A 27875-nucleotide genomic window follows, 5' to 3' on the forward strand; every position below is an offset into this window, starting at 1 on the left:
AGAGAAGTAAAGCAAGTGTGTAAGTTCATCTCTGAATGTTTGTAAAGTATTCCCACGTCAAGCTTAACAACCGATATATGGAGCGACTGCTTCTTCTCTCTCCCTCCCTCTCCTGCTGCTACTTCAATCATGAAACTGCTTAATGATCAGCTGATCTGCTTTTCTGTCGCGACTCCGTCTCTCTTGTTTGTTTATCGCCCACTTTGCACCAGAAAGAGGAAACCAGCGGATAAACAACAGCAGCATCTTTAACCTTGATAAGCTGTTGTTAGAATTTATTTAATATTACTTTCTACAGGGAGTGCAGAATTATTTGGCAAATGAGTATTTTGTCCACATCAACCTCTTCATGCATGTTGTCTTACTCCAAGCTGTATAGGCTCGAAAGCCTACTACCAATTAAGCATATTAGGCGATGTGCATCTCTGTAATGAGAAGGGGTGTGGTCTAATGACATCAACACCCTATATCAGGTGTGCATAATTATTAGGCAACGTCCTTTCCTTTGGCAAAATGGGTCAAAAGAAGGACTTGACAGGCTCAGAAAAGTCAAAAATAGTGAGATATCTTGCAGAGGGATGCAGCAGTCTCAAAATTGCAAAGCTTCTGAAGCGTGATCATCGAACAATCAAGCGTTTCTTTCAAAATAGTCAACAGGGTCGCAAGAAGCGTGTGGAAAAACCAAGGCGCAAAATAACTGCCCATGAACTGAGAAAAGTCAAGCGTGCAGCTGCCAAGATGCCACTTGCCACCAGTTTGGCCATATTTCAGAGCTGCAACATCACTGGAGTGCCCAAAAGCACAAGGTGTGCAATACTCAGAGACATGGCGAAGGTAAGAAAGGCTGAAAGACGACCACCACTGAACAAGACACACAAGCTGAAACGTCAAGACTGGGCCAAGAAATATCTCAAGACTGGTTTTTCTAAGGTTTTATGGACTGATGAAATGAGAGTGAGTCTTGATGGGCCAGATGGATGGGCCCGTGGCTGGATTGGTAAAGGGCAGAGAGCTCCAGTCCGACTCAGACGCCAGCAAGGTGGAGGTGGAGTACTGGTTTGGGCTGGTATCATCAAAGATGAGCTTGTGGGGCCTTTTCGGGTTGAGGATGGAGTCAAGCTCAACTCCCAGTCCTACTGCCAGTTTCTGGAAGACACCTTCTTCAAGCAGTGGTACAGGAAGAAGTCTGCATCCTTCAAGAAAAACATGATTTTCATGCAGGACAATGCTCCATCACACGCGTCCAAGTACTCCACAGCGTAGCTGGCAAGAAAGGGTATAAAAGAAGAAAAACTAATGACATGGCCACCTTGTTCACCTGATCTGAACCCCATTGAGAACCTGTGGTCCATCATCAAATGTGAGATTTACAAGGAGGGAAAACAGTACACCTCTCTGAACAGTGTCTGGGAGGCTGTGGTTGCTGCTGCACACAATGTTGATGGTGAACAGATCAAAACACTGACAGAATCCATGGATGGCAGGCTTTTGAGTGTCCTTGCAAAGAAAGGTGGCTATATTGGTCGCTGATTTGTTTTTGTTTTGTTTTTGAATGTCAGAAATGTATATTTGTGAATGTGGAGATGTTATATTGGTTTCACTGGTAAAAATAAATAATTGAAATGGGTATATATTTGTTTTTTGTTAAGTTGCCTAATAATTATGCACAGTAATAGTCACCTGCACACACAGATATCCCCCTAAAATAGCTAAAACTAAAAACAAACTAAAAACTACTTCCAAAACATTCAGCTTTGATATTAATGAGTTTTTTGGGTTCATTGAGAACATGGTTATTGTTCAATAATAAAAATTATTCCTCCACCCTAGAGCTCCTCACTCAGCCCTTGTTATTTCACAAGCATCTCGTGTTCCTTTTCCTCATGTTGCCATCACTACATGTTGCTACACTATAGCCTTCTTCCTCTGGTCATCCACCATCACCATTTGTCCATTTGTAAAAGTCCCACAGGATGTTAGCTCGATCATTCTCAACTGCCCTAGGGAACGGGACTTCCGGGCCATGTTCTGTACAGATAATCCTGTGCCGAATGTGTTTCACTAAAGGATAATAAGTGAATGTCCACAATTTAAACTTTAATTGCAGGGGATTATACTAAAGCAATTTAGCAAATAGTAATAATGACAAAACAATAACCAAATCACTTAATCTATACTTATATAACTTACCTACTCTGAGCTAATGCTGATTTTGTTCTTATCTTTGGTGAAGAGAGGTTGGAGAGAGAATGAGCACAACCAGACCTAAAGTTGCACTTATCCCTTTGTTTCCAAGTAGATGATCATCTCCAAACAGCTGGCCATCCAGTGGAAGTATAATGTAAACCAAAATCCTTGTGAATTAACCACATAACATGGAAAAAATGAGATGCGATGGAAAGACAAAAATTACAAGATCAATTCACAGGTTCACAGATTGTGCTGCTGTTTTCACACTCACATCCCTGCTGGAATTTTAACTTGAACCTCTTAGATCTAATCTTCTGAACTGCTCATCTCACAGAAGACAAAAAGGAAAGAACCCAAATCTCTATTACAGCCCACGTTTCTCCCCCCTCTCATGCTAGCCATCACATCTTCATATTTTGGTCATTCAGTCAAGCTGTTTACGTCTAATCATCCAGTGTCCACCCACACCCTATCTATCAGTCTCTGTTTATCCAACTTTAACACAAAGTTTAACCTTTAAAACCACTTTATTACATATTCTTTGTTATTTCTAGTATAGAGAGTTCACATCACATTTAAATATTCAGTCACACATGGATATAATTTATTCTGTTTCATTCAGTTTATGTAATTCAGATTTGTTTTTAGCACATTGTCACATGAACATTTATTGTAACATAATTCCTTTATAATTCAAATACAGAAGATAACACTTTCTTTTCATAATGTTTGTCAATCAACGTTTATTTATTTTTAAAATTTATTTTAGTCAACTTCTTTTATAAAATCATACATTTTGTGAGTCAGACATTCACTGAAATTAGTGGCTCCAGTGTGTCATGTTGACCCATCCTGCACCAAACACACACACACACACACACACACACACACACACACACACACACACACACACACACACACACACACACACACACACACACCAAGGTCAGACTCTGTACAGGCTCTCAGTGAGGCCAGTTATTAGAATCACATTTATTGATTTATTATACTAGTTAACTTAAACATTTTTATTTTTATTTATTTTATTTCGATTCAACATGCCAGTATTGACCAATTGAACATATTTACATTTGCTGTGTTACAGTTTGATCAGTTTTAAGCGATTGCAGTAGTAAAACCTCATATAAATCCTGATTCTGTGTTTAACAATTATTGTTCTGATTCAGGATTTTGTGTGACAACACAGTTATTGTCTTCCTGCATTCCTGGCTCATGTGCACACACGCACAATCACAGACACAATACTGAGCCATTAGAAAATTTTCACTACTCAAACAACATTTCACATTTATATATAGATCTAACTAATTTTGATTTATCTTTGAGTAAGAATCCAAATGCCTTATTATTAGGACATACAGAAAAGCTCTGTTTTTGCACTTGGATCATTTTCAGTCACATAAGGCTGGATTTTAAGATCTATATCCGTTAGCTGTGATATAGAGGTAGCCGGGCGTTGGGTGGGGATGGCTTCAGTCTCTTTTTGCCCTACGTAACACGGCAATATATATAGACACAGCTGCTATACAGCAATGTGAAAATACATAGTAACATATTTAAAGGCGCATGTAATGATTACGATAATAAAAAAAAGACAGAAGGAAATCATAATTATAATGTATATAATATAATTATTATAATAGTGTTTAGGCACTGCTTAATGCAATTAGAAATTAGTTATTGTAAAAATTCCCAGTGTGCATCTGTTATGTTAGAATTTGTGTCAGCCTCCTCGAGCGGAGGTTTATAATAACCTCATGTGCAGCAGTCGGCTGCTCTCGGTTCTCTCTCGTGCTTCATCGGCATTCCTGGGCAATTCAGTGCGCGCGCCCTCAAGTCCAGCTTCAGCAGCAGCACGCGCACCTCAGGCGACAGGATCGCGCATCTGCAGAGCCCGACACGTTTCTAAATAACACCGGAATAACGCCATGAGATTACATCGTCTTTGATGGAGGTGATGTTTTGGTAGGAACCTCTATCGTAAGATGCTGTGGTGTTGTGCGAGGATCCTGAACACCACAATGAAGCTGCTATTTTTGGTGGCACTCTTATGGCGCGGGGCATTGTGCGGATCTCCGAGCGTCCAGATTGGTAGGATTTTTATATCTGTCGTCGCCCGATCGTTGTCATCCTCACCTTTCCTGTTCCAGCGTGTATTAAAGCTCGTCTTTTACCCGTTCAAACCTTTCCTTTTCATTGTCTTTTCGTGTCTTCTTTATTGGCCCGTGGGCCTCTCTCATCTCCATCCTCTTTATACTGCTGTCAGTAACGCCAGGCCTCGTGATTGCACGTCTGCTGCTGCTGCTGCTGCAGTGTTCTAATTGAGTTAATACGTTCATCATTTAAATAGTAAACTAAATAGATCAAAAAATAAAAGGAATTATATGCGTCCCAAACGTCTTGCTAACAATGCAGCATTCCGTCAATCTGCAATTGCTCCTGTGTGCACAGAAGTCTTAATGGTGCTGTCATAGGGACAAGTGAAGATCTAAGCTCACTGAAACGCAGCACATGAGACTTATTTCCTGAACTGCATTTCTTGTTGGACCTATATCCATCAAGCCCTTAGTGGAAGTGGGTGATTTTCAGCATTTCATTAAAATGTTAGAATAAGCTATAATGAACATTACTGGTTGTTTGTGTAAAGTTTTCCATTATTACACTTAGTTAGCTTTCAAATCTACAGTATTTTATGCTATTCAGAGTTTTTCCTCCTCAGTCACATTACACTGCTTTTACATTTGAACTATAAATCTCATACTTTACACTTTACATACTTTACATTTACTTTACATACATGATGCAGTGCTGGAAAATCTTTTTTAAAAAATGTTTTTTAAATATCACAGCAGCCCTTTCTCTGTGGAGTAGGTATGTTTTTCCATCTGAACTTAAAATTTTGGTTCAGCTGGATTGTTTGGCTCGTATTTAGTAAGACAAGGTTGGAGTAGACTAAAACATACATTTATATTTTGAACAAATTTTAAATTATATTTGAAACTTTTATAAGACATTGTTGTACCAATTCTGTCTTCTGAGGACTGCATAAGTCTAAAAATGTAGCTTTTCACAAAAAGCTACTTCCACACCTTGGTTAAGGTTTATTAAAATTTATTAATGTAACTAAAATTCAGAAGGCTCGAATAACACGTTGCAAACAATAATTTCACTATGAGAGTATTGAAAATGTTATTGAAAATGTTACTTAAATATTTCTGGAAAATATGCAAACATTAGAAAAATATCTCTGTAATTTTTAAATTTCTGGCATTTTACAATATTATTTTTGCAAACATGAGCCTTTGGGTTAAAGGCTCATTCTTGTATCACTCTCTTCCACCCTAAAGAGGACTATGGATCACTAAGCATCACTCCAGTTCTTTTTGCCCTCAGCCCATGTAGTATGCTTCTGATGATGTCTGATTTAGGAGTGACATGGCATTAATAATGTGATAGCTATAGCAGGAGCGTGTCTAAAGAGGGGTGTTGGGTGGCAAAGGTTTTGCCAAATAACTGATTTTGTGAGACACACTACTTAAAAAATGGTAAAACACTTAGGATCTATCAATATGTTAAACGTGTTAGCTCACCATTTCCGTTACTGGTAGTCCAGAAGTCCAGCTCCCAAAGACAACAACTAACTGTGGCCATCAAGAGGGCAGTAAATTATAGGATTAAGACTGGCACTTAATGACACTTAAAGACTATATGGAGGCAATGAAAGGTATTTTCCCCAAAGTTTTTCCATTTTACTATATGACGAATTAGTCCAGCATTTCAAAGTATAAATGCTTGCAAAGATATGAACTCAAACACTGCTGATTTTGTAGTCTGGCCATTTGACAATATTTACTCTAAACCTGCAAGGGGCTCTTAAATAGAAAAAAAATCAATTGTGAAATAAGACAAAATTATACATTTCTTAAGCAGAGGGTTTGCTGACCTATCTATAATGGGCAGCTTATCTGCCACATCAAGACAGTTCCACAAAGTCTCCAGATGCTACTGCTGATATGGGTCTGTGAATGCAATCAGGCAGAAGAGAAGTATCTTTGGGCTGATTAAGGAATGGGAGCTTTAGAAAAATGATTATATATTCTAACCTAACGGAGACAGAGAAGCAGACATTATATATGTATACTTCAAAGGATTTATATTTCATGTGCTATGATGAAAACACATGAAATATCAATAGTAATTTAAAAAAAATTATTAATTTAAAGGGGAAGGAAGAAGAAGAAGAAGAAGTAAAAAATACTTAAAAATCTACCAAACTGTGCTGGTGCTTCCCATAGACTAAATTGTGTTTATTCATAGGCATGAAGTCCATTTCCTTATTTAACATCAAGCAAGTAATTTATATACTTAGCAATTAATAACATGGCCCCTAGAATAATAATGTAGTCTTGCAAGACCCAGCTGCTGTGTCCACATGACAGAATTGGTAGTCTGATGCTAATAAGACACAAACCCTAAATACCTCAGCTTAACACCTAACCCCTTAACCCAACTCTAACCACAATGCCACGGCTGCCAGAGGTAAGGCGAGATCAGAGAAAGGGTATGATAACCGTCTGAATAAATGCTGAGCATAAAAGTTGAATGAAAATATAATTTTCTTAATTTTCATGTTTAAGAATTTCAGGTTATTACCTTATTACCTTCCCTGGATTTTTAAAATATTTTAACTAGTGAAATCTCAGATATTGTAATGTATTTCTTTCAAATTATAGATCTAAATTAAGAAAGGGAAATATAAATGTCATACTTTTATCTTTAATTGTTTTTAAGGTATATTCAAGAATGGCCTCAGATTCCAATGTGCCAAAATGGCCTGAAAACTATGATATATGAAGGTAAAAGCACATATGTTCAAACTTTGAACCAAAAGATTAACATTTTTAAGCAAATCACAGATAGTGAATCAGAAAATGTTCTAAAAATGTATATATTTGAAACATTAAAACAACACAGCTTTATACCAACTTTGAACCAACTTCCACAGGTTGGATATTACAACCTCAAAAGCAGTCTCTTTATTTTCTGTAATGTGACCAGAGGCACCACCTGCAAACTGAACCCCAAGATGCTCTCTGATGCTTTCATGAGAGTGGGAATGTGTTTGAATACTACATAGAAAGAACTTAGGCACGGGAAAAAGTGACTGCATGAATGTGTGAATGCACCATGTTGTATAAAGCTTGTTGAGTACTCAAGTACAGTAGAAAAGCACTATACAAGAACAGTGCATTTACCAATCCTACTTTATGACTAGCCTATGTAAAGACGTCACACATTACCTTATAGAGGACTCCGTGCAAATCCTTGAAGCAGCATTCTGGACAGTAATTGAGGTATGACAGCATGTATGAACATTTCCATTTCACCTGAAGTTCTGGAATGCATGACTTGATGCCAGAGACAATCGTTCTAGTAGACAAACTACACAAAGTGTAGTGGAAATATTTGTATAAAGCTACTTAAAGACGCGCCCTTATTCCCACATGATCACCACTGCAGGAACCTCTGCATGTTTGATTTGGCACATTTTTATGCCAGATGCCTGTGTTGATGCAACCCAAGGGATTTGTCACCTCCCGGGATATAACAGGGGATTGTTCACTTTGTAGGCAAATGTGTAAACAATTACACTGTGGAGCCATAATTTAAAACATAATATTTCAGAAATATAGTATATTCTATACAATTTGTAGATTATAGTGTAGAATATCAGGTATGTGTACACATACAAGTAATTTAGCTTGTGTCCTTAACAGAGTAGACAAACAGACAATAGCAACATGACACAGAAAATAAAGCATATTTATATTTATATGTGCAGAGTGCAGATTCATCCATTCATTCTCTTCTGCTTATCCTTATGAGGGCCAAAGCCTATCCCAGCAACCATTGGACGAGAGGCGGGGTACCACTCTGGACAGGTTGCCAGTCTGTTGCAGACCTAAGACATAGATACAGACAAAAATTCACACTGTCATTCACACCTATGTGCAATTTAGAATCACCAGTTTACCTAATACCTCTAACTGCATGCAGCATACCCGGACAGAACCCACACAAACACGGGTAAAACATGAAAACTCCACATAGAAAGGCCCCGGCCACATAGTGGAGATGAAATCCAAGCCTTCTTGCTGTAAAGCAACAGTGCTAATCACTGTGCCACAGGTATATAATGAAATAAAATCATGAAATAAATGAGGTATGGATAACTGTCAATTATGTATACAGTATGTATTTCCAGATTTGTGAATATCCAGCCCTACATTTACTGTCACATTTGCACATATTGCCAATTTACAATCACCTGTTAAAATAATCCTGCTAAGTGGGGACTGTGGCACAACAGCTGAGTAACCACAGAGAACACGCACAGACATCCAAACTCCATACAGACAGCTAGATGGGCATGAGCTAATCACCACCAACACTAACATATCCTCCTTTCTTGTGTCCAGTAGGCTAGTTTATGTGTGTTTATTCTTAGATGGAGTCAGTTATGTCTTAAGTTTAAAAAAAATTTCTAGCCTTTGTTGTCTGGCAGCTTTTGCAATCAGAATTATGATCTGAATGCAGCGTGGTAACAAACACATTTTCTTTTCCAAGATGAGCTCTATAAATTCTATCTTGGCTACTCTTGTTCATGTGCTTCTTTTACATGTTAAGTTGTTAATTTCTATGAACATTATTTCTGTTATTACAGTACATGTGTAACATAACAATGTCAAAGCTGAAAAGTAGGAGAGAGAGAAAAAAAGGGCAGAAAATATATAAAAAGATAAAGAGAACAGAGAAGCAATAAATCGCCAAAAGCTGCAAGTTTAAGAAAAAAAACATACAAGAAAACAATCACAAACAGCACCCGGAAGAGAAAAACAAATCAACCGTCTTGTGTTGTGTGTGTGTGTGTGTGTGTGTGTATGTTTATGTGTATGCATAAGGTTCCTGGCTCCAGAATTGTCTGTGCAGTGGGTGCATATGTTTGAGTGTATAATGCCCACTTGGAACATGTATAGTGTGTTCTATGGAGAGGTTTGTGTAAATTGTAAGTTGGGACTTGCAACATTTTGATCGTATTTAAGCATATGTGTGTCCAGGTAACCTTAATGGAGAAATCTCGCTCCCATTTGTCAGCTGGGCCCTATTTCAGGAAGCCGGTTTAGAAAACTCAGAGTGAAAAACGATACTCAGGGTTGAGTAACCCCGAACTGTCCAACTCGGAATATTCGGTTTCAGAAAGGCTGATAACAATTAGTTCAATCAACGCGGAGTTGCTTTAACCCCAAGTTAAGCGCGCGCACGAGGATACATAAAGCCCTGATTAGTGGAGCACAGATTAAGCGAGTCACCATGGAGACGGAGGGAAAGAAGGCGCGGTCAATGTATTTTACAGGCCGAAATTCTGATGGCAGCATATGCCGATAACATGCAAATTTTGCGGGAAAAAAGTAACGCAGCCTCAGCTGCAAAAGAAAGAGAGCATGCATGGCAAAACAAAGCCGACAGAGTCAATGCGTGAGTGTTAATTTAAACATTGATCTAGGGATTTCCACCCATTTAACACGTTATTTTATTATATTTTATTTTATTTTTTAATTCATACATTTTATTTTGTGATGTGATGTGAGCGCAGGTGCAACCCAACAGGCCCCAAACGTTCCTGGCAGCAAGTAAAAATGAAATATAAAAATATAGTCCAAACAGGTAAGGTGTAATTGTATTATGAGCCATAGTGCTTGGTCTGTTTGTCCGATGTAAATCAATTGCAGTTAGAGGCTACATTAATTTTCTTTGTGTAAGCACTTATTGAAATTATCTGAGCACATTACAAGTACATATTTGCTTACTCTGTATGCTCAAATGTGACCCGTTATAGCCAACGGAAAAAAAAAGTGGAGGCCCGAAAAACAGGTGGGGGTCCTCCACCACCACCACTCACAGAGGCTGAGCAGTTGGCTTCCACATTTGTGATAATGTTGGCAGCATCACATATGATCTTCACAGTGCAGAGAACACAAATTAGCATCCATTACTATAATGAAATAATTTGTTAGTTTGAAATGCTACAGGGAACTATGTACCTGTACATTAATGCTGTGGAAAGACGTCCTGTTCACATAGTCTCCTTCATTTACTGAAGGAGCAATGATTGGAATGTGAGTGCCATCTACAGTATACAGCCAATCACGCCTGGGAACCGTGAGAATAAATGTAAAATTTAAGTAGTAGTTCAAATATCACCACATCATGAATTAAGTTTCGTTCATCCTGATACCTGCAATTTTGTGGCATCCCTCTTTGATAAATCTTGTGGGTCTATGACCGGGGAACACCACAAACGAGTACAGGAGACGTTTCAGTGCAACTGTAACATTCCTGACTGCCCGACAGACGTTTAGCCTTGGAAACGTGCTCAGCGTCACCAATATTATACAGAAAGCTCCCGTTTGCAAAAAACCGAAGTGCAATACAAATAATATGTACAGAACTGAGAGGATGTCGGCGATGTGTCACATGAGCAATATTAGGCCTGAGGATGTTATTCAAATGAATTATAGATTGTGCTGAAAAACGGTAACGTTCACACAGAAAATCATCAGGAAATGATAAAATGTCCGAACGCGCTCTAATCACTCTCTCCCGGCGGAGAGCTCTGCGGAGAATTTGGGCTTCAACATCTACTGGCTCTTCAAGGAAGGAGCACGCCATGTCTGACACTTCCTACAGTCAGGTTTCCGACAAAGAGGCGGAGAAAGTCAGGGTTAGTTGAAGTAAACCTGCTAGGGGGCAGGTTAGCTTCACGGAGTGTGTCGTCATAGTAACTCACTCAGAATTAATCTAAACTCGCTTTGTGAAACCGAAAACCCAGAGTTTTCGTTAACTCAGGGTATACTTACTCAGAGTTTGCACTAAACCGGCTTCCTGAAATAGGGCCCTGGAAGTAAAATTGAGTCATCGATTTTTAACAATAACATTTTTTGATAACAATTTAGGGATACAAAGATTTAAAAATGCTCTTGCCCATGTATGCATTTCTAAGTTCAGCTGACGGCTGTTTTCTGTACGATGGACTTGCTGATATTCAAGAAATTTACTGTTGCTGATTCCATAATTTGATAAAAGTTCTTTGAATGAAAATAAGTTTTCTCTTGAATAACATGTTCTGGACACACATTTGGATTGTTTCAAATGGTTGTCAGTTTACATGAGGTAAAGGAAGACTTTGTTTTTTTTAGAAATTCCCAGCAGGATGTCCAACTCGAAGTGTTTCTGCAAAGACTTTTAAGGCAGTTATGATTCTTAACTCTAGAGCTAATAAAAGGCAAATCAGAGATTTTTAATTTTCTACAGAATGCTTGTCCTAGGTCCAACCATGGGTTGTCTACTGAGCTTGATTTGATCCAATTTGAAGAACAGCAATCTACTGGCTAAGAAGTAGTGATAAAAGTTCCTCATCCAAGCTGTATATGATATCTTACCGAGTCCTTATACCGCTGCTTGCACCATGACCAGCTGCTGATGGTAGCTGGTGAAAGCATCTCCTCGGTGATAACAGCAAATAAGCAACAACCTAACGCTCACAATCCAGCACATATTGCAGAAACATCGTTGTGCCCAGATATTGTGATAATGTCAGAGGCCTCAAGACAGATAGCTCTGATAGAATTGATGGTTCCTTGGAGACCACATAGAGGGCATTTGGAAGGTAGCTGGCCAAATGCCAGGGTGTTCTGGAAGAGTGTTGGAGGGTTAGCAAGCATGCCCTGTGGAAGTAGGCTGCAGAGGCGTCACCGGCCAGTCTCAAGGGCATGATCAACCTCGGCTGGGTCACCTGGGCGAGGGTGTAAGATGTTGTAAGATCCTAACACCTAATGAACCCAGGATACATCACTAATGATCAGTGTTGGGACTAACGCGTTATTAAGTAACACGTTACAGTAACTACGTTATTATCCGGTTGTTCAGTCTGACGTCACTAGCCGTGTCTGGGTCTAAACTCCGCTGCAGGTCCATATATCAAACGATCACTATGGCATTACTGAGAGTTGAAAAACTGTCTAAATTCTTTCATCTTTAATAAAAATGATCAGCGTTCTGCTCTACCAGGTGTAACAATTGAGTTTAACATCCAGGCATCCATGAAAACGGAATTTATGACATTTAACGGAGTTAGAAGTTAGCAGGAAGTTAGCTCGCTAGCTTCTATCTAAATACAATATAGCATGTCCTGACTGCGGGGTTTTGGAAACAAATTAAAACGTACAGCTCTGTTATCACTTCCAGCATAAATGAAGACAGAAAACTAAACAGCAGTGAGGTTTGTAGGGTTACTGAAGTTGGGCTAGCTGGTATATAATGATGTGCTACGTGACCGCTGGCGACACAGCTATGTTAGCATAATATAAACAAGCTAACTTTTTTTCCACTTGATAAAAGTTAACGTGAGTGTTCTCGGTGGTCAGGAACAAATGTAATCGCATGGCAGGATGCTGTAAATGGACCAAACTTCAGCCAGGAGAACAACTGAGATAATCCATCCACAATACGAGGTTAGTCATTCATATACTGCTGCATGGGCTGGGCTGTAGTTACATCCTAAGGTTTTAAAAACTGAGCTTAAATAAATGATTAGCGGTAATAAAAGCCGAGGGAGGTCAACAGTGATCGCTGACTGTTTTAGGAGCTTTTTGAGATCAAATAGAAGAAAATACATAACATTAAACATGTTAACAACACAAATGCCATATTAAACGCAGACTACTTTAGACCCGGAAGTAGGATTCGTCGCGTCATCACTGAACAACCGGATTCTGGTAACGAGCACGGTAACTAGTTATTATGCCAAAACCGGGAACGCGTTACTCGTTACTGGGATTTAGATGGGCTCGTTATTCGTTACTTCGTGTGGTGGCTATCGTGGAGCTTCCACAGATTCAATAACATTAGCAAGTGGTGGAGGCCAGCAGGTGGATGAGGGAAAGGGAGGCAAGAGGACAGACCCGAAGCGGCCGCTGGTCCGAGAGTGTCAGGTGAACTGAACTTCAGGTAAGAAGTTATAACCTGCAGTCCATCTGGGCCAGATATAAACCAAGTTTAGTTGGAGTTTATTTTCGTTATGCTGACTTTTTCATACTGCGTGCTAGCTAGCATGAGGGAGTTTCTATACAGCTGGGTGGTGCTATGTTACTGATGTTGAACTTTGTTTTGTTCATAAGGTTAATTATTAGAGTTGCCAGACGTCCCGTAAAAAACGGAATCGTCTCGTATTCAGAGAAAATATCATGCGTTTCGTATTGAGGTGAAAAGGAACAGTTTGTCCCGGACTTCAGCTACAATGAAAAAGACACAAAGCTGGAGTTACTCTGCGTCTTTACGCTGCACAGCTGCCTCTTCTTCTCTCATCCTCTCACCCTCCCTCTCCTGTTGCTACTTTAATCATGAAACTGATCAATGATCAGCTGATCGGCTTTTCTCTCTTGTTTATTTATCGCCCACTTTGCGCCATGAAAGAGGAAACCAGCGGATGTCGCGGTGAACAACAGCAGCACGTTTAAGCTTGATCAGCTGTTGTTAGAATTTATTTAATATTAATTTCTAGTATCAGCTGATGTTTGCTGGAGCCACAGCTGTAAAGCTGCTGGTCATGATGTCGGTTTGGTTATGTGGTGAGAGGGAAACATGAAGATGAAACCAGGAGATGTCCTTACTGAATCATCAGAGCTGTGATGGAGAAACAGGTTTACCTTTTAGTTAACATGAATGAGTTGAAGGGAAGTTATGAACTGTTTCTGAGAGACAAATAACACCAGGATCCTTTTCTAAGTAGCTGACAGCTGGTAACTGTGCAGGGGCGGGTCTAGCAAAGTGTTGCCAGGGGTCCATGTAGGGCATTAAAAGGGAAAGGGGGGCACAAGGAAATACTTTCTTATTCTCATTTAAAATGTCTCACTTTAAAAAAAATAATTATCTGAGTCTTGCAACAAACAATTGATAGATTGATACATATAAACCATCAGAACAGTGTAGATCACTGTCACAACAGCGTTTGTTTTCATTCAAAGGCTTTATGATATTTGCTATAATGGTGGGCCGGTCTCTAGTCAAAATGCCCGGGACGATTTTTTTGTCCCAGTCCAGCTCTGTATGCAGCTCATCTGCAGTCTGGTGTTACCTACATCTTCCTATTCAGAAGGCAGAATTTCCGAGTTCTGAGTACAATCGAAAGCACCGCGACTGCAGTTTTTGTGTTGGATGTAAAAAGCAGGCTAGGATAGAATCAGGTGGAAATGTGCACATTATTTTTTCCTTTCTATTGGTAGGTGGCACAGTGCACTTGTGGCAAGTAAGCAAGCTAGAAGACTGGCAATCTTGCTGGGTATCCAGTTACGGAAGCAACAGATTAGCAAGAGAATTTTGAGTAAAACCAAAGTTACTTTCCCTAGTAACTAGTTACTCTGAAAGTAACGAGTAACTTGAAGTAACTCAGTTACTTTTGATAGAAGTAACTAGTAATGTAACTAAGTTACTCATTTAAAGTAACTTACCCAACACTGCTAATGATGCATCCCAGCACATCCATTGGATGTGCATACATTTCTGAAATTTCTGATTTATACTTGCATTTCAAATTATAAAAATGATTCATTAGAGACATCATAGTAAACAAAATCACATTTTACCCACTCCGATGTTATGTTCTTTGTGTGCTTTTAGACCAGTTGTGGCAATACAGTATGTGGAAATGAAAAAAATAACTTCAGACATGTGAGGTTGTGTTGAAAGGAATGTTAAATGGCCTGTATTTATATAGCCCTTTACTAGTCCCTAAGGACCCCAAAGCGCTTTACATATCCAGTCATCCACCCATTCACACACACATTCACACACTGGTGATGGCAAGCTACATTGTAGCCACAGCCACCCTGGGGCACACTGACAGAGGCGAAAGAAGGCAAGGTAAACCATTGTTAAAGGTGAAATACCGCAGAGAGCTATGTGTTATAAATCTACCTTCCACTTCTGCTACAGTCTTACTAATGGTAATGTTTATGTTTCTTTTAATTAACATCACTCTGCCTTTTTGTTTTGAGTTGTAACAGGACAAACGTGAGTGAACTGTGGAGTGGTGAATGTATGTACCGATTTTTTGGACATATGTCCTTTAGAGAGACAATGTCTGCCTGAGATAGATATCTCTGTCTCAGGCAGACTCTAGCTCAGAATTACTGATTAGTATTTCTATTGCTGTTCCTAAACCCAGACAAGAGTTCTGGGTCAGGAAGGGTTCCCAATGTAAAATATTTACCAAATCAAACATGCTGATAAATAATAAGATTTCCATATGGGATTGGCCAGCGCTTGGCTTAATGCATAGGTTGTCAGACAAGAGAGAGAGAGAGAGAAGGATTCTGAAGTAAGCTAGCTGAAGTGGTAGAAAGTTTCCCCATGTGGAAAAGACTGGTGATTGGAGCAGACTTCAGTGGACATGTAGGTAAATGGAAGAAAGGTGATGAGGAGGTGTCAGGTAGGTATGAAGTTTATGAGAGAAATGCAGAACATTTGAACTAATATAGAACAAACAAACAAAAAAGTAAATAACTCAATAAATATGAAAAAGGAGAGCCCAAACTGCTGAGATTCCATATCACATTATAAAAACATTTTGACGAATATAAAATTTAGCAATTGTTAATGAAGGATTGCAATTTCTTTGTTGTTGTTTTTTAAGACATAAAGTGGTAAAAATGTCCCTATCTCAACATGTTTGTAGCTAGAAAACCTGTTTCTCCACTTAGTTTTGTTTTTCTTTATGATCACGACCTTTTCTGTCTCTGTTTTTCTCAGGTGGTTTATTTCCCAGAGGCGCAGATCAGGAGTACAGTGCATTCCGAGTTGGCATGGTTCAGTTTGGGATGGCAGATTTCAGGCTAACTCCACACATAGATAACCTGGAGGTGGCCAACAGCTTTGCTGTTACTAACTGCTGTAAGTATTGATCTCTTCATTTTTAAACAAAAAAAAAAAAAAAGAATTATTTTTATTGGGTCATTATTTAAAAGTCTAGAATAATACTTGAAATTTAAAAAAATACAAACATGGCAATATGTAGCAATAGTTGTGCAGTGTGCTGTGGCTGTTCATCCTAACCCTAAACCCTTCAATTCAGTTTTATTTATATAGCACTAAATCACAACAGGGAAACAATACAGAGAAAACAGAGAAAACCCCAACAATCAGATGACTGACAATGAACAAGAGCTATGGTGATACTGGGAAGCAAAAAACCCTTGTTAACAGGAAGAAATCTCCTGGAAGCTGAAGGCTCTGCCTCTCATTCTACTTTTAAATATCCTAGGAACCACAGTATGCCCACAGTCTGAGAGCAAAGTGCTCTATTTGAGTGATACGGTACAGTAAGGTCTTTAAGACAGGATAGGGCCTGATTATTCAAGGCCTTCCATGTGAGAGGAATGATTTTACATTTGATTCTGGATTTAACAGGGAGACACTGAAGTGAAGCCAGTATTGGGAAAATATGCTCTGTCTTTCTAGTCCCTTTCAGTACAGTATGCAGCAGCATTTTGGATTAACTGAAGGCTTTTCAGGGAGTTTGTAGGACGTCCTGATAATAATGACTTACAGTAGTCCAACCTAGGATTAATAAATGCATGAACTGGTTTTTCAGCACTCTTACAGGATGTTTTGAATTTTAGAGATATTGTGCAAATGGGACAAAGCAGTGCTACATATTTGTTAATATGGACATTGAAGGACATGTCCATGATTCTGTAGTTTAACTTATTGGTGTGTGTTATCTGGTTTCATGGATAGAAAAAAATTGTGTCCTCTGCAAGGCAGTGGGAAATGTTTTCTATTCCTTCTAATGATTCTGCCTAATGCAAACATATTATGAAATACAATTGGTCCTAGCATGGAACCCTGTGGAACTCCATAATTAACTCTTCATTTACATAAAAATTAAAGTGTATTAGATAGATGCCATTTAAACCATTGCAGTGCAGTACCTCTAATACCTACAACATTCTCTAATGATAAAATATAAGAATGAATATAAGAAGATTATTTGTATTCTTCACTAAAGCTGTTTCAGTACTGTGACATGCTCTGAAACCTCAAAGCTGATACACAGGAATTTGAAACTGCAATTCTCCCACGGCCCTCAGTGTACACTAAAACAATATAAACATAAAAATAAAATGCAAGTCTTATGTACAACACAATGCAATTTTACATAAACAACAGTGTCCAACACAATCAGAGTGCTTTTTGGCAAGAGTTTGTGTGCAAGTGGGGGTGGGGCAGTCAGTGAAAAGGCGTCGGTAGAAGTCTGGGGGGGTTCAGAGGGAAGAGGTGAATGCAGGTCTGGAGTTCGTGTGTGTGAGAGTTGCGAGGGACAGAGCAGGGAGTGAATTCAGCATCCTAACAGCCTGATGAACGAAGCTGTCTCTCAGTCTGCTGGTTCTGGCTCAGAAGCTCTTCAGTCTCTTTTACGATGGCAGCAAACTGAAGAAGCTGTTGGATGAATAAGTGGAGTCACCTGTAATGCAGAGGGCTTTCAGGTGAAGCGGGTGAAGTAGATGGAGGGAGGGAAGAGAAGTGCCCACAATCCTCTCCGCTGCTCTCACTACTCGTTACTTTGCAGTGCAGGAGCCATACCACACAGTGATGCTGCTCTCAGTGGTGCCTCTGAAGAAGGTGCTCGCAATGGGAATGAGGCTCTTGCTCTCCAGTTTGCGGAGGAAGTAGAGTTGCTGTTGGACTTTACTGACAAGTGATGCTGTGTTTTTTGAACAAGAGAAATCTTCTGAGATGTGCACACCCAGGAACTTGGTGCTGCTTACCCTCTCCACAGCAGCACCATTGATGGTTAGTGGGGTGTGCAGGGTGTGATGATCTCCTTAGTCTTCTCCACATTCAGGGCATATTGTTGTCACTGCACCACTCAGCCAGATGGTTAACTTCACTCGTGTAGTAGGGCTCATCATTGTTGCTGATGTGACCTACCACAGTTGTGTCATCTGCAAATTTGATGAAGATGTTGGAGCTGTGTGATGGCGTGCTGTCGTGGGTCAGCAGACTGAAGAGAAGGGGATTCAGCACATATCCTTGGGGAGCCCCCGTATTCAGTGTTCTTGTGTTGGAAGTGTTGCAGCCGACATGTACTGTCTGCGGTCTTCCTGTCAGGAAATCCAGCAGCCAGTTACAAAGCGAGTTCCTGATCCCCAGCAGATCCAGTTTGTGAATGAGTTGCTGGGGAATGATCGTGTTGAATGCTGAACTGAAGTCTATGAACAGCATTCTGACGCATGAGTCTCTAGTGTCCAGATGTGTGAGGGCTGAGTGAAGGGCATTTGAGAATGCATCATCCGTCAAGTGGTTTGACCGGTATATGAACTGAAATGGATCCAGTTTGGGGGCAAGAGATGTTTTAAATGGATGCATGACTAACTGTTCAAAGCACTTGAGGGTGAGTGTGATCCGATGGTAGTTCTTAAAGCAGGAGGGAGGAGACTTCCTTGGTGAAGGAATGATGGTGGAGGCTTTGAGGCATGTGGGAACGACAGCCTGGCTCAGTGATGTATTAAAGATGTCTGTGAAGACATCTGTGAGTTCTGCAGCACAGTCCCTCTGTGCTCGTCCAGCTTTGCGAAATCCTCCTGGAGTATTGCCTTTTCACTTCTCTGATGCAGGTTTGCCCTTGCTGTTCTTAGGCTCACCTAATCCCCAGCTTTGAAGACTGCATTTCTCTCCCTCAAAAGCCTGTAGACCTCACCTGTGAGCCATGGTTTCTGATTGGCCTGGATAGTGATAGTCCTGGTCTCTGGGAAATCATCGATGCACTCTGAGATATAGGAAATGACAGTTTCTGATTATTCCTGCAGGTCTGTGGTGTTGTCACGTGTGGCGGCCTGTTTAAAGACTTCCCAGTCTGTGGTGGAAAAACAGTCTTCCATTGTCTCTGAGACCACATATGTACCTGCTTACAAACTGGTTTGGTGACTTTGACCAGGGGCTTGTATGCTGGAATTAGCATAACAGTTATGCCAATTCCAGGTAGGCAATTCAATTCAGTTCAGTTTTATATATATATAGCACCAAATTGAGGCGACTGTGGTTCAGGGGGTTGGGAAGCTCATCTGTAACTGGAAGGTTGCCAGTTCGATCCCCCAGCTCTTGCTGTCCTGGTCATTGTGTTGTTGGGCAAGACACTTTACCCTACCACCTACTGGTGTTGGCCAGAGGGGCCAATGGCACGCTTCTGTCAGTCTGCCCCAGTTGTACAGCGAGTGTGTGAATGTGAGAGTGAATGAATAGTGGAATTGTAAAGCACTTTGGGTGCCCGGAACCGTGCTGTATAAATGCAATCCATTATCATTATTAAATCACAACAACAGTCGCCTCAAGGCGCTTTATATTGTAAGGTAGACCCTATAATAATGCATACAGAGAAAAACCCAATCATACGAACCCACGCCCCCCCCCCCCCCCCCCCCCCCACCCCACCCCCATGAGCAAGCACTTTGGTGACAGTGGGAAGGAAAAATTCCTCTTTAACAGGAAGAAACCTCCAGCAGAAGCAGGCTCAGGGAGGGGCGGGGCCATCTGCTGTGACCAGTTGGGGTGAGAGAAGGAAGTCAGAATAGAAGACAGGCACCAAGGTGGTGGAGGGGGAGGGCTTTGTAATCTCCTCTCTGAGTGGTGAAAACATTGTCCAAAATGGGGTTTTTTCTTGTAGAAACGGGATCTAAAAGACACATTAATGATTTGGTGGAAATAAATAATGAAGTTAATTCAAGATGAAGACCATGTGTATATTGGGTCCCTCAGTCCATGACCAATTCTAGATATCTATATGACTTCCAAACAAGTTTCACAATTTGGACACCTAAACATGACCCAACTTGGATGATAATATGTTGATCAACATTTGAACTTTGGATTGGGTAATATTTTTGGACATCATGTTGACGTCTATGACAATTGCAGGAAATTTGCATGATTAATAAATGTAATTTTTTAAATTTACAAATATTAACATTGATTTTGTCAACATGATACAAATGAATATGGATTATGTATAAACAAATATAATTTATTATGTGTTAGCCTATTGATTTCTTCACTACGCGTGGGTAATTCTTTTTGTTATTTTGCATTTTTCTGTTTTTCTTTAACTGGTTTATTTATTTTAGTATATCAACTTATTTGTTTGTAACAAGGTTAAAAATGTCATTTATTAAAATCTGTTGATATATTAAAAACGATGAAATCCATTTTAAAATGTAAAATAATAATGCTTAAGTATTTTTGAAATTGAAATTCCCTTTGCTTGTTTAAATTTGTGAAGCAATGTGTCAAAGTGCATTTGCATTATATATAGTTAATTTTTAAGGTTGAGAGAAGGTGGGAGAAGTTGTGATGGAAAGTAAGAGAGGTTTGTGGTTTTTCTGCTGGTTCTGCTGGTTTATAAAAATTATCTCTAAAGTGAGTCAAAGTTTGACTTTGAAAAGACATCCACAACAACCATATTTGGACTATAAATAGCCCGTACACCGTGGCCGTACCGCTGACAACAACATACTTTCAGCAGAGTTTGGAAAAAAAAGATGTTGCCTGGTGTTATAAAACAATCCCTTCAGTGGACCAAATTTGGAAAATGATTTATGAAAGACGTCACGCCGACGTCACTTTCCACAGTGGGATACTTAATACCAATTCTCTCATTCAGAATAATTCACCTTCCTGCAGCCACACAGCTGGATCATGTATGCTGACACAAAATACATACATTTTTTCTCAACAGATGATTGGAACTGGCATTTTAATTTTCTTCTCTTAAGTGTAACTGGTTATAGCTTATTACACCTGGCCTCTTATACTGTTTTATGCAGCTTATAGAAACTTAGCACTGTCTATATCAGATATAAAGCCCTCTAGCTTTTAATTGGACAGAAGCACTTCTTTTTTTAAATTTTTTGTGTTGCTTTGTTTTAGAAATATTTTATTTTACTTGTTATTGTGAACCACAGAATTCCCACTCCTATTGTAACTACTGTGCTTATTAATGTACCCCAATTTAAAAAACTGTTCTTCAATGTGATTAAATATAAGTGTGCGTTTAGTGTTTATTTGGGATAAAGGCACTGGGACACTTAATGAGTGCAAATATTCTTCCCAGGTCCTTTGAACTCACTGTTTAATTTGTACAATCTTTCTCTTCTTCTCTCTTTCCTAGTTTGTTCCCAGTTCTCTCGGGGTGTCTATGCCATTTTTGGCTTCTATGACAAGAAATCGGTCAACACCATCACATCCTTTTGTGAGACACTTCATGTCTCCTTCATTACACCTTCTTTCCCAGCAGAAGGAATGAATCAGTTTGTTCTCCAAATGAGGCCGGACATCAAGGGGCCACTAGTTTCATTAGTGGAATACTACAAATGGGAAAAGTTTGCCTATCTGTATGACAGTGATCGAGGTAAGGAAATTCTCATCATTTATCGCATAAATATTGCTAGTGCTTAATTTTGAAGATAAGATACTGAAATAATTGTAAATACAGAAAATGTTAAGCAAATGCAGAAACTTGCTACAGTTATAGAAAGCACAGCAAGGCAGAGAAATATGCTTCATATACATAGAAAAGAATGAGATAGAGATATGTTCTACAAATGTATAAGTTAATGAATTATTAATTATTAATAATGAGACTCTGTGTGTGTAGGTCTTTCGACTCTTCAGGTAATACTGGACACTGCAGCAGAGAAAAAATGGGTCGTCACTGCAATAAATGTAGGAAACCTGAAAGATGAGAGAAAGGATGAAGCCTACCGGTCCCTGTTTCAGGTACTGGTATTCTGCTCTTATATTGGAATGCAAGAGAGAGGCGGAGAAAATCAAATTTTAGACACAAATTTAAAGTTTTGGTCATAACAGCTTTTTCATCAGTTTAGGCTGCTAACCAGCATTTTCAACAGTGTCTTCTGTTATGTTATTTATTCTTTGGCAAGTACATGCACTGCAGTTGGCCTGATGTGAAAATCCTGACTATGCCATAGTAATTTAGCAAATGACACAGTCCGAAATATTTAAGTTATTTTGGCTAGATTATAACAAACAAGCTTCTCTTTCCTTTTTTTTCTCTCTTCAAATGAGTTGGAGAATTGTTCCAAGAATTCAGTCTTTTTATTTTTTGTTCACAGTTCAGTGGATAAATGTTGAAATAACTCCATATGGTTTTTTCAGTTATTTTATTTAAACCATGTTCACAATTCTCAAAAAAGTGTTTTTACAAAACAAGTCTTTTTTTCACCAGCACTCAGTCCAACTATTTGACATGAAAATAAAATAGTCACATTAATCCAGCTATATGAAAACATTTTATCAATATCTAAAAAGCAAAATGTCCTCATATAGTGCTGAGCATCTGAGCATTTTATTTCCTAACTACTAACATTCACACTCCAGTGAATGCATCAGAAAGCAACTTGTAGTTAGTATGTCACCCAAGGATATTTGGCACGCAGACTGGAGTAGCCAGGGATCAGAACACCAACCTTCTTATTAGTTGATGGCCTGGGCATCCTTCTGAGCTACAGCCACCTCTTCCCCTTGGTGAAGGACCCTCCATTCATCATATACAACCCTCTTCTGGAATGATGATTTTTCCAGAAAAAAAAACATCTTTATTATGTACAATAAATAGTAGCGGAAGCAGTCCAAAAGGAATTCCATGAAGGAAAGGTAACAGAGTCTAGGAGTCCAGGGAACACATGAAAGTAGGTTAACAGAAGGTAACAGAATTTAAAATGGACTAAACACTCAGAGAAGCCAAACAGCACTGTTGCCTCACAGCAAGAAGCTCCTGAGTTCAATTCCACCATTAGGCTGGGGTTTTTCTGTGTGGAGTTTGAATGTTCTCCCCGTGTCTGCGTAGGTTCTCTCCGGGTATTCCGGCTTCCTCCCACAGTCCAGATACATGCAGTTAGTGAGGATAGGTTGATTGGAAACTCTAAATTGCCCAAAGGGGAGTTAATGTGAGTGTGAATGGTTGTCTGTCTCTGTGTGTTAGCCCTGCGACAGACTGGTGACCTGTCCAGGGTGTACCCTGCCTCTCACCCTAAGACAGCTGTGATGGGCTCCAGCCCCCACCCACGACCTGAAAAAAGAGGAAGCAGATGGATGGATGTTTTTTTGTCCTGCATCATGCCCTGGGGGGCAGAGCTATGGCTTCCAATACCCACTATTAGATGCTTACATGGAGAAATCCTATGAACATAAGCGCGCTCACACACACAGGTGTGCACACAGGTGTACAAACAGGTACTCACAGACACACACTATTTTGGTTGGCTGATGCCTCTAAACATTTCATGCATTATTAGTACTGTATGCTGCTCAGTAACATTCAATATTTATTATTTACCTGTGGTTTCCCTACTGTGTTATCTTCTTTTTGGTTGTCTTTTTTTTCTCTCAGCAGGTGATCAAGCAGATTTTCAGTGTCTTTTCTCTCACTATCCCTCTTTTCCTCTATTTTTCTTCCCCTCTCCTTCATTTAACTCTCTTCCCAACCTCTCTTTCTTTCTCTTTCCTGTCCCCGGTCCTGTCCATTCTGATTGTAATAACTCAAAATGAAAATTAAATAAAAACGTATAATAATAATAATAATAATAATAATAATAATAATAATAATAAAAACAAATATGACAATTAAGTGGACCGTATAGCAATAGCTGTAATGGTCTACTTGGGAAAACAAATCTGTTGGGCACTTTTCTTGGTGTTTAGACAATAATTCTGATCGCTGATTGAAAGGACATAAAAAAAACCTCAAAAAATAAAAACATGCTTTTATGCACTTATTCTAAAGTTAGCTCAGCACATTCCCACTCCCACCACATACTGACACAGTAGCTAGTGCCTTACAATTTGAAGCCTATGGGTCCTGACCAAAACTTGGTCTGTGATGTCTTGGGAAAAGGGCTTTGTCAGCTGTACAGTGTAGCAGCTGTACAGCATTGTAGAGTATACTTTGCTTTGATGTTATCTATTGTTTTTACATATGCTTGTTTTAAATACTAAAATAAGCTTAAGCTTTTAGTTTGTATTTTCCAGAAAGCTTTTCAGGGTTTTGTAGCTAGTTATAATAAATATCTTTGTCTAACCTATGGTGTCAAGCAGTATGTGGCAGCACTGCACCTCAGGAAGATGCAATTTGATCTTGTACTGTGAGCACACAAATCTTTAAAGACTGTGTAATAATGTTGGATGCTTGTTGTCTTATTTTTTTAGGACCTGGAGATCCGTAAGGAACGACGCATCATACTGGACTGCGAACAAGATAAAGTGAAAGACATCATGGAGCAGGTTGATTTTTATCTTGTTACTGCTGCTACCAGTATGAGCAATATTTTCTCTCCATCAAAAATGAAGCTGATTCTATAGATCCATTCTTTACTGGGCATTCCTTAAAAAACAGTGAATGTCTCTCATCCAACCAACTCAGAGTCAACTGATAATATTTCTATATGTGTGTGTCTGTGTAAAAGAAGTAATGAAACTATGCAAAACATACTATTGGAGACTTTTGTTCAGTGAAACCAACAGTATTGTGGTTATCCTGGATGTTTTTTAGGTGTGATACCAGACCAGACATGAACTAGTCATGATGGTGTCTGTGTCATTTAAATTTTCTTAAATAACAATTAAATGAAACTACTATACGTGTTTTGAAATCTTTCAAATTCTATTCTGGCAGAGTTAATTTCCTCTTCGGTAAGTACTGTTGGCCTGTTTCCATCATCAGATGGCAAACAATAGAAATGATGTGTGCTTAGTATCCAGTATTTGTCTTTTCTACATGGTTAGCAAAATGATATCGCGTAGAACTTTCACTGTTCACATGCAGATGGCTGCTACATAATTATTAGTGTTAACTTACACTGTAATGACGATAATCTAGAAAACAGTTGGATTTTCTTTTTCAGCTTGGTTTGATTGGCTGGATCAAAACTGTGATCAAAACTAAAATTAGACCCCTATCTGCTAACTGCTTTACGGTACCAGCTCATGATAATCATTTGGAAAACCCTATTTTGATAATGTCACAATTATCAGAACTGGGCATGTTGCTCATGACATCTGCAAATGCTGCAAGTTAAATCTGCAAAGCACAAGCTGTTAAACATTTTGAAAATATGACAAATGCATAAAAAACAGTCAGTTAATTCTGGGGGAGGGGACTTGTTTTGACTGATTTTAAATATTTGTATGAACCCTATATGTTGCATCTCTGTCACAGAAGACAAAAAAAAAATGACAAAGAAAAGTAGCTAAATAGAAGCTGCTATACGGATAGCATGGTGGTACAGTTGTTAGCACTGTTACTCTGTGGAGTAGGGTTACAATAGAAATCAATACTCTGATATGAATCAAAATAGCTATTGGATACACATTAGCAGTAGTATTGATACCAGACGTGCTATCTGAGTCTGAAAACTTTTTACAAACCAGAAAAGTTTATTAGGGTCATGAAGACTTTTGAAAGGTCACTAAAGCTCGTGTTTCTAAAAAAAATGTATTAAACAGTTATCATAAACATTAACTTGGCTACTGCACACAACTGTTAAACTTGTAGCAGTTATTCAAGAGCCACATTACCCGTCTGTTAAGTTAGCATTAAAGTAGCGGCTATTTCCAATAATAAAATAATAATCTTAATGTGGGAGCTAGGCAGCAAGTATTATTAGTTCTGCAAAGTGTTGTAATCTGTAATGTTAATAGACAGTGATCATTCAACAATATAACACAACTATTTTTGCAACATGTTCCTCTTACAGTCCCAGATAGGTGGAGAGAAAAGTCTACTATCAACTAGACAGAAACAGTGGTGGTATATCTTACCAACTCTATTTGATCAGTGATGAAAAATTATGTGTCGAATCACCAGAAGCAAAGTGAGACTTCAGATAAATGTTTTTTGTTTATTCCAAAAGTTGATTCTGTTCATCTGGACGTAGCGTTTTGTGGGAGAAATGTTTCGTCACTCATCCAAGTGACTTCTTCAGTCTCAGCTGACTGCAGGTTTCCCCAATCTTATAAACAGTACATTTGCATAATGACTGAAACCAGCCCACTGAAGGAACAATGGGCTGGGAGGTCAGTTCCTTAATCATAATTATGCAAATTCTCATGACCATTGATCAACAACCACTGACCAAAACCCACTGATCAAAGCCCACTGATCAATGGCCATGAGTACCATTCACAGAGAGTTGGGTAATGGCTGCAATCACAGCATTGTAAGATGGCGAAAGATGTACCCTTAGGTCCCCTCCTCGATTCAGAGATGGTCTTTCCCTTTTCACGTAAATGTCCTCCTTGACTCCGCGCTCAAACCAGCGTTCCTCCCTGTTCAGGATGTTACATCCTCATCATTGAAAGAGTGTCCACTGGCCTGTAGGTGTGAATAGACTGCAGAGTCCTGGCCTGACGAGGTAGCTCTTCTGTGTTGTGCCATCCGCTTCGCCAGAGGTTGTTTGGTTTCCCCGATGTATAAATCCTGGCAATCCTCCTGGCACTTAACAGTGTACACTATGTTACTCTGTTTGTGTCGGGGGACCTGATCCTTGGGGTGGACCAATTTTTGGCGCAGCATTTTTTGAGGTTTGAAACCCACAGAGACACGGTGTTTAGAAAAAAATGCGTCTCAACTGTTCCGATACTCCTGACACATATGGGATCACTACAGGTTTTCGCTTGGGCAGCGGTTGTCCTTCTCTCCTGGATTGGCGGAGCTTTCTTTAGGTGCCTTCCCAGCTTTGACAAAAGTCCAGCTGGGATAACCACATTTACTCAGGGCCTTCTTGATGTGATGTTCTTCTGCCTCCCTGGCCGCTGTGTCAGTGGAGATGGTGTTTGCTCTGTGTTGTAGTGTCCTGATGACACCCAGTTTGTGCTCCAGTGGATGATGAGAGTCAAACCTTAGATACTGATCCGTATGTGTAGGTTTACGGTACACGTCAGCTTTTAGATGTCCCCCATTACAGATGGAAATCTCACAGTCTAATAAGGCTAACCTGCCACTTTTCATATCCTCCCTGGTGAATTTGATGTGTCGGTCCACCAAGTTAATGTGATCCGTGAAAAGTAGTACGTCCTGAGATTTGATCTTCACCCAGGTGTCATCCACATATCTGAACCAATGGCTTGGTGGTGTTCCAGGGTAGGATAGCAAAGCCCTCTTTTCCACTTCTTCCATGTACAAATTGGCCACGATGGGTGAAACTGGGGAACCCATGGCACACACATGTTTCTGCCTGTAGTACTGACCCTTGTATGTGAAGTAGGTGGAATGAAGACACGGTTGCAAATGCAAACACACTTGGTCGATGCTGAGAGTGGTCCTGTTGCTGAGGTTGGTGTCATCCTGTAATCTCTTACGGACTATCTCCAACGCTTCCGTGACTGGGATGCAAGTGAAGAGAGATGTAACGTTGTACAAGACCATGGTTTCATCTGCCTCCATAATTACATCTCTCACCTTCTCAACAAAATCCAGGGTGCTCTGGATGTGGAGTTCAGAGCTGCCCACCAGTGGGTTGAGGATCGAAGCCAGAAAC

The 27875-nt window shown here is 39.6% G+C and overlaps 1 protein-coding gene and 1 long non-coding RNA gene across 6 annotated transcripts in view; one reads left to right on the forward strand and one right to left on the reverse strand.

Annotated features, from left to right (window-relative positions):
• Positions 1–4014: 4014 nt before the first annotated feature.
• LOC146706903 (glutamate receptor 2-like) overlaps positions 4015–27875 on the forward strand; it is a 111240-nt gene continuing 87379 nt past the window's right edge. For 2 of the 5 annotated variants that reach the window (XM_085458195.1, XM_085458193.1), the window contains exons 1-5: positions 4016–4302; positions 16078–16218; positions 21491–21730; positions 21977–22098; positions 24547–24621. In XM_085458195.1, coding sequence (XP_085314321.1) covers positions 4197–4302; positions 16078–16218; positions 21491–21730; positions 21977–22098; positions 24547–24621 — 684 coding nt within the window. In that variant the 5' untranslated portion in view covers positions 4016–4196. Of the gene's footprint in view, positions 4303–16077; positions 16219–21490; positions 21731–21976; positions 22099–24546; positions 24622–27875 lie in introns of all 5 variants that reach the window. The other 3 variants (XM_085458194.1, XM_085458192.1, XM_085458196.1) reach the window with 2 other exon arrangements.
• On the reverse strand, positions 8018–11794 carry LOC146706904 (uncharacterized). The gene is made up of 2 exons (XR_014921038.1): positions 11712–11794; positions 8018–8173 (listed from the first exon to the last, which is right to left on the reverse strand). It is a non-coding gene; the product is annotated as an uncharacterized LOC146706904 (long non-coding RNA).

Source organism: Copadichromis virginalis, linkage group LG6 (genome assembly GCF_057382275.1).
Source record: "Copadichromis virginalis isolate Kocher_CV1m ecotype Utaka linkage group LG6, C_Virginalis_male_GT1.1, whole genome shotgun sequence".
NCBI lineage: Eukaryota > Metazoa > Chordata > Actinopteri > Cichliformes > Cichlidae > Copadichromis > Copadichromis virginalis.